The sequence below is a fragment of the Oncorhynchus nerka genome, linkage group LG9b, assembly GCF_034236695.1.
Source record: "Oncorhynchus nerka isolate Pitt River linkage group LG9b, Oner_Uvic_2.0, whole genome shotgun sequence".
In the NCBI taxonomy this organism is placed as follows: Eukaryota; Metazoa; Chordata; class Actinopteri; order Salmoniformes; family Salmonidae; genus Oncorhynchus; species Oncorhynchus nerka.
In genome coordinates, this window is record NC_088424.1 from 27,259,085 (window position 1) to 27,271,952 (window position 12,868).

At 39.6% G+C, this 12,868-nt stretch overlaps 2 protein-coding genes across 2 annotated transcripts; both read left to right on the top strand.

Moving 5' to 3' along the window:
* Window positions 1-245: 245 nt before the first annotated feature.
* On the top strand, window positions 246-1,857 carry LOC115113967 (forkhead box protein Q1-like). Its single transcript, XM_029641901.1, has one exon. The coding sequence runs from the start codon at window positions 471-473 to the stop codon at window positions 1,368-1,370; it is 900 nt and encodes a 299-aa protein (XP_029497761.1). The 5' UTR covers window positions 246-470; the 3' UTR covers window positions 1,371-1,857.
* Window positions 1,858-7,683: 5,826 nt separating this feature from the next.
* Window positions 7,684-11,069, top strand: LOC115113969 (forkhead box protein F2-like). Its single transcript, XM_029641902.1, has 2 exons — window positions 7,684-9,205; window positions 10,356-11,069. Exons 1-2 carry the CDS (start codon window positions 8,209-8,211, stop codon window positions 10,529-10,531), a joined length of 1,173 nt encoding a protein of 390 aa, XP_029497762.1. The 5' UTR covers window positions 7,684-8,208; the 3' UTR covers window positions 10,532-11,069.
* The last annotated feature ends 1,799 nt before the right edge of the window (window positions 11,070-12,868 follow it).

Sequence of the window (12,868 nt, forward strand, 5' to 3'; positions counted from 1 at the left end):
CAGCCTGATCGAGTTACACATGAAAGGTAGCCTATACTTGTCTTGTTATGCTGAAAACAGGAGGGTGAAAGGGCTATTCATCGTATTTCCAAACAAACACTTACATAAAAATAGATATGATGATTTACGATGTGTCATAAACATTGAGAGTGCATGATATTTCATTTGTTCCAAAATATCCATAATCATCATCTAGCCCCGCCTAGTTGGGTTGGTACTGAGGTGAGCCTGTGCTATAAACAGGTCACCAGACAGACAGGAGGTGAGACGAGCTAGTGAACCCAAAGGTATGAGGACGGTGACTTCATCGGGTACTTCTAGGATATTTTGACTGAAAGCGCTCTGCGTTTTGACACATTTACGCACAAGACAAGACTTCATCTGAGGACGTGCCTGTTTTTACTTGAGATTCGGATACAATTTGGATAGAAAACTAGCAGTAGGCTATAGGATAAATAATAATAGACAACATGAAACTTGAAGTATTCTGTGGAAACCACCACAACGAGGTGAAATCTTTGCAGGAGCTGTGCAGCGATGCCGAGGGCAGCGTCCGCTCGCCTCTCTCCGGTGAGGAAGAGTTGGGTTCGGATGGGGACTGCGTGGCGCACAGCCCGCCACCTGTCACACCCGGCGTAGACGGCATAGGCATTGGCAAACCGTACATACGGAGACCAAAACCTCCGTACTCTTACATCGCACTGATTGCCATGGCTATCCGTGACTCAACATCTGGTCGTCTGACTCTGGCAGAGATCAATGACTATCTGATGAAAAAGTTTCCATTTTTCCGGGGCAGCTACACTGGTTGGAGAAATTCGGTGCGTCACAACTTGTCACTTAACGACTGTTTTCTAAAGGTCCTCCGGGACCCGTCCAGACCCTGGGGAAAAGACAACTACTGGATGCTGAATCCTCACAGCGAGTACACCTTCGCTGACGGAGTGTTCCGACGCAGGAGAAAGCGCATCAATAAAAAGACAGGCAAAGAGCAAAACGTCTCCGACCATGCTGCCGACGAGAACGCGCAAGTCACCATCACATCCACACCCCCAGCCACTAAAACCGGACCCAGCAGTGCCAAGTTCTCCAGTTCCTTCGCTATAGACAGTATCCTCAGCAAACCGTTCAAGAGACAGGAGTGGGCAGAGGATTCTCCCACCGTTGCTGCATTACCGTGGCCCGGTTACACTCAGATGATGGCACACATTATGAGAGGATCACCTGTCGCCTTGCCACATCACGCCCAGTCGATGTTCCATGTGGACTCATACGCTGCGCATGTGCTGAGGGCATACGGTGGTGGATTTTATTCAGAGAGGGACAATCGCAAAGACAGTTACCCCGCAGAATATTATTCAAAGGCATAATCAGTTTACCAGATAATCTCTACAGTACCAACGCCAACTACTTAAAAAACTGACGCTTACCACCTATTAGAAATAGAACGTTTGTTGTCGTAATGGACCATGCATTTTATTGCATTACCTTAAATGTGGACAACCAGTTACCTACACAGGGCGTCGTATTATTTCATCAGGACATTTTAGTATGGACATTTAGTGTGGGGAGGAGTAGGCTTTATGTCATTCCTTTAAGGTTCTGTGGTAATTTCCCTTTAAATCAAGGGCTTTTTTTGTGCTATACAGTGTACAGTTTATGATGTATAGATTATAGGCTATTTATGTCGTTTGGTTTGTTGAAAAGTTGTTACTTTCGACAATCAGTTGACCTTCAGAACATGCTATTTATAACATTTGGCATGTCATTTGTGCTAGTCGAGCTGTTTGTATGTTTTTATTTTAAAAAACACGATTAATATTTGTAATAAAGAGTAACTTTAACGTTGAAATGTGATGTGTTTCTATCTTTATTATCTTATTGAATCCATAGCGCATAGATTGTGAAGAAAAAAAAAAGATATACAAGATATCTGCCCTACAAGTTGTTTTCAAGAAAAATGATATTCAAAACGGCAAAATGAAGGGAACCTTTGAGAGATTAATTATGAATGACTAAATCCCAATATACCGTCAAAACCACTGACAGGTGTATGTTGTAGGCCTGCAGGTGCATTTAAAAATAAATGTAAAAATAGCCTAATCGACTTGGTCTAATATCCAACCCTTTTCAAAACACTGCTTTACCATTTCTATCAAGGCGACATATTATTAGGCTAATTTTATTCGCTCGCTGTCAAATTGAAATTGATTGGGACATGATGTCTAATTCGTAAGGCTTCGTTGACTGAAAGCTGTCATTCAAAACGTATCCCTATCATTGTCAGCACTCAAACAATGAATGTGCTGAATGAAACACGTTGATAATGTTGTAAATATTCTTACAGTATAGGCTATTGTCGTCTCGCCTAGACTATCGCTGTATGAAATAGCATAAACACATTCAAAGGGAAACCAGGGTAGGAAGGCCAGAGAAGGGAAATAAGGACGGACGGAAGTACAAGGAAGGAGGACCTGAAGATATCGAAAAGGGTTGCGAAAGGCTAATGGTAGGCTAATAGTAGGCTATATATCACATCTAACTTTAATAAATCACTAAACATGATCCGGTCCCGCTTAAAAAGGACGTTCAGCGTATAAAGGCTTCATAAAACCTTCGCAATGCCTTCATAAGCACTACATAAATGTGTTACAAACAATCTATAACCTTCTGTCGTGCTTTATAAAGGGTTCCTAAATATCGCATAACTGTGTGACATAATCACCAATGTCAAATGTGAAATAACCCACTATGTCAAAAATGATTTAAACACCTGCTTTATAAATTGTGACATATTGTGCTAAAAGATGGCAGACACTCTCTAATTTGAAGTCATAATCACATTACACCTAATCTCATTCCCAGACCCTTCCTCTCAAAAGCGCGGAAGGGCTGGTAGACCAAACCATCAAACTTGAAAAGCATTACTCGTTTGTATAATCTACCAACCAATCATCTCCTACAACACCTTCCGCCACGTGTGGTTTGCACTTCTGTCCTATCGGCCCGACGTCTTGGCAATAAAGAGATGTTTGGTAACTCTTATTGGGATGGTTTTCCTCACACGCGCGACACACATTGACCATAGGCTGTAAGGGTGTAGTCTTTCTTCTTCTCGGTAAAGCCATTAATAAATAGCTAGCTATGTCCTTTGCTAATTAGCTAGCTGGAAGGTAGGGCCTGTTGTTTTTTCTCACCCTTGAGGCCAGGGGGAATGGTTTCCACTAGATAGCACAGCCACATGTCAAATGGGCTTAATTGTACAAATGTATGAGGACAAAAATGAGTTTATTGGTCTTAATTTCAGGTTAGGTTAGGCATAAGTTTAGCAGTGTGGTTAAATTGTGGAAATGGGCAGAGTTGAGCCACAATTCTGACTTTGTGGCTGGGTTAACTAGTGACGACCAGGTGTAATGTTTTTGCTATCAAAGAACATAGCCTGATGACAAATACTTGACTCAGTAAGGTCGTTCCCGTTGAATTATATAGTCACTCCCACTAAGGTCCAGGTTTAAATGGTTGATATCCCAGGCTTATATATGATGTGTGAGCAATAGCGTTAAATGTACTGTAGTCTACAAAAGGAAATTCAACATAAGGAACTTGAAAGTGTCTTTATTCTGGAACCAAGATACATGTTCCTCAGTACACAAACAAGCACACAACAATATAACGAACCATACTGTGCAGGTGCTGGGCCCAATCAGGTCTTTGACATATTCACCCACTCCGCCACTGACTTCACCCACTCCCCCGCTGAAAGATCAGCCACAAAATGATGCCACCTTTGTAACAGGTTGTATTCAAGCCCTAGTCTCCATTATGGGAACAGAAGAGGAATGCCTGTTGCGGTAGTCTCAGGTAGGACTACTCCAAATAATCTTGGCTCTGACACACATACACACTTAAACTCAGGCTTTGCTGGTCCATCAACCCATCTAAATACCTCTCACACCGTACAGGAACCTGTAGATCATGAGAACCATAGATGTATAATATATTTATTGACAATGTATGTAGTGTCCTGTAATACTTTAAAGTGAGACTCCTACGGTCAATCATAACACATCCATAAGGACTCTATATCACATGGCACTGAACTTACTTTAAAGTCAGTCATTCATAACACATACTAACAGATACTAACAGCTAAAACAAATAAATATTAAAGACATCTTTAAAGCATACATTTCCTTTTCTTTTTACATTTTTAAAACAATACAAATACTTTAAGTCTAAAAAAGTCCAGCAATGCAATTACATTGAACATTACACAGGGCTACGAATAGAATAGCTTGTCCCTGAGCTGGTGGACAGATGGTTCTTGTCTCTGCCTGCTGGAGGTAGACAGTAGCATGCAGTAGCATGTTGGTTCCAACCTTAAAAGTAACCACAAAGAAAGTTAGCAGGTCTGTTAGAAAATACCTTTGCCACACCATCTGGTTAAGGACATTTCTGTGCTGAACCAGAAATACTCTAAATGGGGAGATGAGAAACTCATTTTGATTCGTTTTATTAGATTCCTCTTAAATTTACAAATCTCATGACATGACTATGAGACATTGATGTTTATTGGGGGATTTGTATTTAGTTGAGCCTGTTAGTTGGCTACATTTTGTGTTGGTATAGTTAGCTAGCTATGTAACTTAGCTGGCTAGCAATTGCTGTGAAGTCCCCAAAATTATTTTAAATAACGATTGAGGTAGCTATGTAATATAACTCATTGCTTAACTACTACAAACTAATTTAAATTACAATAGATAACGCTTAACTTACACATGTTTTGCTGTCCAGTGGCACCACAAGTGGGAATTTGATTTGCGAATACCATCACATGGGGGCTTACTGCACTGCAGAAACACCAGCGAACCAAACAACTGCATGCTTTAAATGGGAATTAAAGGGAAACTACACTCAAAAAATGTACGTTTCTAAGATTTTTCCCGGACCTCTTAAGGGGTCCATGGTTGCATTTTAATTAAGCATTGTTGTGAACACAGAAAATCTAATTTTGTGGTTTCTCTATTAAAAAAAGTGTGAGAAAGCCAGAAAAAAATTGGGTAAATCCGAAACCTGGAAAACAAATCCAAGATAATCAAATCTGCGGAAAAAAAATGTATGAATTAGGCAAAAGAGAAAAACTGATTTAAAATGCACTACTAAGTTGTTGTTTTTTGCTATGCAAGACTGCACTTTCGAGCGTGTCATCCTGCAGCACAGCATTATGGGGAAAGTTAAGGTCAGGTACCAAGACGGAAAGAGGTTGGGCCAAACTATAAATGTTTTAGAGTAATATATATGCCATTTAGCAGACACATTATCCAAAGCAACTTACAGTAATGCGTGCATACATTTTTACATATTGGTGGTCCCGGGAATTGAACACACTATCTTGGCGTTGCAATGCTCTACCAAGATGCTTGACAAGGTTAATATGATTTCTAGAGTCTTTATTAAGCGTTGCTTATGCCACCCTTTATAAAGCACAGGTTTATGTCCTATTTGACATAGTGGGTTATGTCACATTTGACTTTGCTGGTTATGTCACACAGTTATGTCACATTTATGAACCCTTTATAGAGCATGAAATAAGGTTATATATGATTTGCAACACATTTATGTAGTGTTTATGAAGTCTTTATGAAGGCTTTATGAAGCCTTTATAAGCTGCAGGTCATCTAAAGCGGGACCAATGATCCAATAACATGAGTTATATCCCTTCAAATGTTTCATATATATTATTGGAGATTTAACCTAACATTGTTACCAATATCACAGTAGGCCACTTCATATTTAGGCCTACTGCGTTACAAGAATCATTAATAACTATCGTTATTTGCAAAAATAAGTTGGCATACTATTACTACTAGTAATAATAATAACAACTACAACAATAATAATACATTCAGCTATGATGTTCTTTATATACATTATGTTTATCATTATTAATGTGGCACAAATGTCATTATTAATTGGTTCCTGTATTGGGGCAGAAATACGCCAAAAGTATTTTTCTGTGTCCGAGAAGCTTGCTGTGTGTGAGTGGATACAGACATTCAGTATATAAATATATATGCGGTCTGAAGTTACAAATAGCCGACGCCTCAAATAGAGACACATGAGCAGGGTGAGAGAGAATCACGATGTAGACTTTAAGTGGATTTCAGTCCACATCGATTTTTTGTTAGATTTTTACCAAGACGATATGGCAGTATCTCTCATTCTGTGCGTTACATTTTCAAAACCTTCCAAGTATTCTTCTGTGACTGAGACAAAAAAGTTCCTTGAACCAGCTGTGCATCCTGAACGCAGCGGGGTTATTATTGCCGGAAATTCTGAGGAGATTATGTTCTCTACCTTTGTTTTTATAATGAAAAATGATCTTATCTCCACATCCTTGTTTGGTTAGGAGTTTGAGCTTGTCATTTCTAACTGTTGCATCAAAGCTATTGGCTTAAAATACCTTACTGTTATTACACATTCAACGGATAGGACAAATTGCTAACACCGCGTCTCCAAATAGCTTGAATGTCGTCATTAAATCTTTGAATTTATCATTTTTGTTATTTTCCTGTATTGCCTTATAGGAATATAAATGCATATTTGGTTAAATTATATTGCATGTACAGCCAAAGGTGTCTATCCATGTTTCCTCGATTATTTTTTATTTGGATTGCCTGAACTGACTTGAATTGAATTTGAACTTATCCTGATCACATTAATTGGGAGAGGCGACACTTCCTACCAGTTTTCGTTTGACCTTCTTTTGTTTCCCCAAACATAATCTCTTTACAAGCATTGTGTATGCATTACGCATGGTACAATGTTCCCCAGCATATGGGCACAATCGGCATGCATGCATGGTTTCTTCTTTTACATTATAAGGCCTAGACTCATTTGTTTAGCTTCTAAATAATTGTAAACTCAAAACGACAGACCAATAACAACAAAATAACACCATAATCATCATCATTAGGGTACTATAAATATGGAAACATTTACATCTATCTCCAAGACCTCATTTGGATCTGTGCAATTAATTCAGCTCTCGGGGGATATGATCCGGGCTCGAGCCCGTAAACTGACACTCGCGCGATGTGTGTGGTATACTGGCAGCGCCTGATGGAAAAAGCATGCTTCCACTCATGGCAAAGTCCTATCCTGAACATCCCCCAACAAATTAACACGACAACTAAGGACTATTATTACCTTTGCTAGACAAAACCGCAAGCTCGAAGAAGCTCTGACTGTTCAGCAAAATACTATTATCTGTAGTTATCTACTCTTCTTGTTTTTTTTTTCCATCTTCAAGTACGTCATAGGTCCAATATGTGCTATCATTCAAGCGCTACCTATTTTGAATAAGGACAACAGAGAGCATCATGAATGAACACAATAATTAATTAGAATACTATCACAGTATATATATTGTACAATGTAATATATACATATTGTACAACTAAACTAGAATTCTACAAAATAGAATAGGGCTATACTGTGTTTCTGTCTCTCTGGTATATAAGCAAGCGGTGTCATAGTTCATTTGGAGCCATTGCCTTCATCCTTTGGCTGTTGCAGTGTTGACTGCAGTGTCTAAATAAGTTTGATAAATGGTGTAATTGCGTGTATTAGAGTTGTGAGGAGCGGGTGGGAGGAGGTCTCTGTTAGTCCTCTGCTCTGCGCTGTGTTATGTGTGGCTCTTGTTAGAATTATGTCTGGACGGAGGCCAGATCTGGCAGGGGTTGGATCTGGAGATCCTAGCGATTTCTTAGAGGGATTTAACCGGGATCTATAGGGCAGAGAGAGATTGAAGAATTGTTAGGTGGTCGAGTTTTGTTTGGCCGAGTGGGATATGCGCAGGAAAGTCGAAGAGCTTTTATGTTTCCCCTCTTAAAGGGTTATTTCCAGAGATGGACACAGTGAGACGGATTTGGAGCAGCGGCCACACCGATACACAGCTGCTTTTCCTGATTAAAACAGCAATACACGTGCAGTGAATCGCCACTGGACACTAACTTCTTCGATTATCCATTTGGAAACATATTTTTTAGAACGTCTGAAGTAGCTGACTGAGGAGGATTTGGTGTAGCCTACTTCTTGGACATTTCAGGGTAGTATTAGACATTTCAGCTCAGTGGAACAAAAGTCGAGCAAGGCATTGGTCATAGCCTACACTTGTCCTTCTGTGTCTCTAAAGTGGACGCAAACATGACTACTGAGAGCTCACAGCAACATCTGGTGCCGTCTCATCCTCTGAGATGCAGCCCAGCAGCCGGAGTGATGCACGCCACACCGATGAGCGCACAGCCAGTGGCGGAGAGCTCAACAAATGCATCAACCAAAGGGAAAAAGGGCAACTCTGGCTTGAGGCGACCTGAGAAACCGCCCTATTCATACATCGCCCTTATTGTGATGGCTATCCAAAGCTCCCCGACAAAGACGCTTACTCTGGCAGAAATATATCAGTTCCTTCAGGCCCGTTTCCCGTTCTTTATGGGGTCTTACCAGGGCTGGAAAAACTCAGTGAGGCACAACCTGTCTTTAAACGAGTGCTTCATCAAACTGCCTAAGGGCCTCGGCAGACCAGGGAAGGGCCACTACTGGACTATAGACCCGGGCAGCGAGTTTATGTTCGAGGAGGGATCCTTCCGTCGCAGACCTCGCGGATTCCGTAGGAAATGCCAAGCTCTGAAACCAATGTATCGAATGATGAATGGCATCGGTTTTGGAGCGTCGATACTTCCCCAAAACTTTGATTTCCAGAACCCCTCCGCGTCCTTGGCATGTCATGCCAACGGTTACAACCTGGACGTGATGGGGAACACGGTGCCAGGGAGCTACGACGGGCTGGGTGGAGGGCATCATGTCCCTCATATGTCACCAAGCCCCGGGTCCACCTACATGGCGGCTTGTCAGGGGGCGTCTAATGGAGACTACTGCCCGGACAGCAGTAGTAGCCCTTTGCACACCTCCCCGGCTGCGATGGCAGTGGGCACTTTGGACTGTCATTCTCCCTACGCCAGTGCTTCTCCCTACCCCAGTGCCCCCTCACACTGGGCATCACCTGGTATGTCTCCATATATCAAGCAGCAATCCCTGGCCTCAAACAGTCCCACATCCTCCGCCTTGCACTCCAGCATGTCCCCATACTCTCTGGAGCAAAGCTATCTCCATCACAACGGAAGGGACTCATCTGACATTTCAGGTAGGCTTTACTTTCCTGTCAATATAGGCGAACACAATCTTTAATTGGTGCAATATATGGCCAATTATAAAATATACAACTCGTATACAACCAATCGTCCACTCCGATGGATAGTTTGCATTAAATAGTTCGTATTTATATGAGCTATTTCATTTGTAAGTAGTCGAGATGGGCAATTGCAAATTGCGAATCAGAGTAGACATCTGGCCTAGTTAGGCAACACGGACATTACTCTGCTTGTCCACTTATGACCAAAATACTATTACAGAACTATGAAAATATGACGAAAAATAGAAACAATAAAGTCATATTTCTAACAACATTAAAGCAAATGCTATTGCCAAGATTAACAGAATCATTCCCAATCAAGTTGAACACGTAGCCTAGATTTTATTTTCAAGTCCTTATTGAAAATGTTCCAAACCACAATATGTGACACGACAATAATATGACAACACCCAATTATGTGTAAATTAATATACAACAATATATCTATGTCAACACTGAATACAGTTTTACCTATCTATAAAAATGGTTTATTGTGACCATTGTGAACATGTGATCTTTAAGCAATGGTCTCCAAAAGGTTTACACGTATTGAACAACACATAAATGGTATAACGGTAATATTACTGAATTAAATAAATAGGTCCAACAGAAACACCACTGCTGTTTCTGAAATAGTTATAGATTTGACAGATATTAGGCTAAAGCAGCATTATCCCAATTCTGTCGTGTACGTAATAAATATAAGGCAAATTCAGGACTAAATAGAAAGCAAAGTAATTATGGTATATATTTCAAATGTAATGAAAATAGAACGACACTCACAACATTCTGAAATGCCAACCTTAAATTTACAAATAGGTCTACTATTTTCACATTGTAAAAGTAATGTTTCATAAATTCGTTTGTTTTTCGTGATCATGTATGCTCTAAATGATCTGCATGTTTAAGGAAAAATTCAAGCCTACCATTTTATAAAAATAATTGGAGTATATTCCATTTAGATAAATACAACGTCCAAATATTGGCACCTATAGGCCGAAACACACGCCATGGATTGCAGTCATTATGTGTATTAGAATAAGTTGTTGTAGTATTTACAAGGTTTGTGTTTGACTGTCACGTCTCTTCCATCTGTTTGCAGTGGGATTATCTCGATACTCAAGCCCTTCATCGCCAGTGTGTGACAGGAAAGATTTTTTTTTAAACTTTAACGGAATTTCTTCGTTTCACCCGGCGACTGCCAGTGGATCATACTATCACCAGCTACATCACCATCACCAGAGCGTCTGTCAGGATGTCAAGCCATGCATCATGTGAAATAAACGCAATAAGACCATTGCCATCTTGGATGAAGCTCACATGAACTACCCTATATACAAGCTATACGCTTATACCATTTGTCCCTTGCCAAGTCCGGTACAAATATCTAAGACGAATTAGGGGAATGTAGGCTATATATACATAACTCTATTTGTCTCTGAGAAGGTCTGTGTCACGAAACCATTCCGGAAAAAGTAAAAACGACTGAGTGCATGAAGTAAAAATGGAAAAAATGCATGCATTGCCATTGCCCAACACGTTGTCAATCACGGCTCAGACAGCTCGTCCATGCCATGATCTATTCAGAAGTTATTGTATCATTCAATATTGTAGGTTAGTGTGTGAGTACCAGTTATCGACATGGATAAAATGTCATATCCAACCACATTAAATGTGTTTACTTAAAAATACATGCACATTCACCCCGGGTTATCTTTAGCTATTTGCACTTACATCTAGACCCCAGAGTTGTTGTTTTTTAAAGATTTCGCTGTAGGCTACAGCAAGCCAATAAATATATATATTTTAAAACTGTTTGGGTTAGTTTTTATTCAAAGATAAATGTATACAGCAAGGGAATTATTTCCCAAGATTGCGTTTGAGACAATTTGACCACTTTATGACAATCAGGTGTTTTGGTATGTTGTTTTTGTTATTGCAAACCTTAATATAACTGTTGTTATTGTTATAGCATACTATTTTAATTCAATGAATGCACTGTTTACAAATAATTACAAACATATTAATACCTATAATGTATTATTCAGCATATACTGTACAAATGTAATGTTTGATTTAGTTATCAATCAGTAGCCTTGCGAAACATGAATATTAGATGGTCATTTCAATTAGAAATGTAATCAAAGGTAAAGTTACATTGCAACAATGAGAATAGGAACCCTGGTGAATGGTGAATCGGGGAAAACACGAGAGCCAAGCAAATCCACATCCCTAAAATCTGATGTCTTAAAAAAAAGCATAGCTAAAATTACGATCACAGGCAGCTCACCTTCTCCATACTACATACAACTGAAACCTAGTACTAATTTAACCCTCCTGTTGTGTTCGTTTCATGTTCTGTGTTTCCAGTCCAAAATGATCGCCCCATTATAGCTGATTATAAATCCATAATAACACATATATTATCACCTCATGCTGTGTTAGATCTTTTGATCAACTTAAGTTATTGTAAACATTACAGGTTTTGAACATCTATTTGCTATTTATGGCCTGTAGGCCTCATTGACCTGAGCTCATACAACTCGTTTTGAGTAACGATAGCATAATGTATGGGTTATTTTGACTATAACAAATACTCAGATGAAATATATTGTGCTATTTATCACAGACTACTTTGTGTCAAAATGTAACAATGGCTCTCTCCTCCTCACCAGTGACATGATGAAAGATATGTTCAAGAGCCTCACATACAGTATATCGTTTGGTCATTGTGCTGCCACAGAATGAATTGTGAGCAAAGGCCTCAAAAAAACTTTTATATACCAGAGCTGCGAGAAAAGTTCTATATATTACTGAAACAATGTTGCGACTGTTTGTGAGAATGCCAACAGGAGTGGTTCCCGTGGGGAAAATATTCTATTGGGGAAAGGTTCCCGTGGAGGTTGTTATGGAAGCCAAGAAGGGGAGTGAGGTGTGTGTGTGTGTGTGTGTGTGTGTGTGTGTGTGTGTGTGTGTGTGTGTGTGTGTGTGTGTGCTCAAACACACATGCATGTGAGGGTCTGGGAGATGGAAGTGTGTACATCTGATTAATGGGCATGTGCCTGAACTCAATTTTATACACTAATTGTAGTCTCACCCATTCACTTCTAATGACTGGTCATTTTTGACCGGGAACACCACAGGTGTAAAAGTTACATAAAACACTCCAAATGAAATGAAAATCATCTAAATGTATTTTGTGTGATCAGATGCCCTGTGTGGACAAAGTCATGGAACCTTGTGACAATCAGATTAAATTAACTACATTTTTCAGAGAGAAACATCGTAAATCGGTCCAATTCGACCGGAACCCAGCAGGAGGGTTAACATCGACAAATTTAGAAACATTGCGTTTGAAAACGAACATCTCTTCATGCTAGAGATATTACAATAAAATAGCTCATCTGAATGTTGTGCGCTTTCTTGCCGATCTTCGCAACAAACATATGAATTGTACTCTATATTGTGTTAATTTAAATGATTTAGTGAATTAATAGCCAATGTGATCGACTATCTAACATGTTCATACTAATATGAACATATTGTTACAGAATTGTTACAGGATACATTTGATAAATAATCATGAGGGCATTAGCGTACATTTTAAATACAACA

What these genes read in the sequence shown, in the direction of transcription:
- LOC115113969 (XM_029641902.1), top strand. Translation starts at nt 8,209, where the DNA reads ATGACTACTGAGAGCTCACAGCAACATCTGGTGCCGTCTCATCCTCTG. An exon ending in GGACTCATCTGACATTTCAG is followed by an intron (nt 9,206 to 10,355) that starts GTAGGCTTTACT and finishes ATCTGTTTGCAG; the next exon opens with TGGGATTATCTCGATACTCA.
- LOC115113967 (XM_029641901.1), top strand. Translation starts at nt 471, where the DNA reads ATGAAACTTGAAGTATTCTGTGGAAACCACCACAACGAGGTGAAATCT.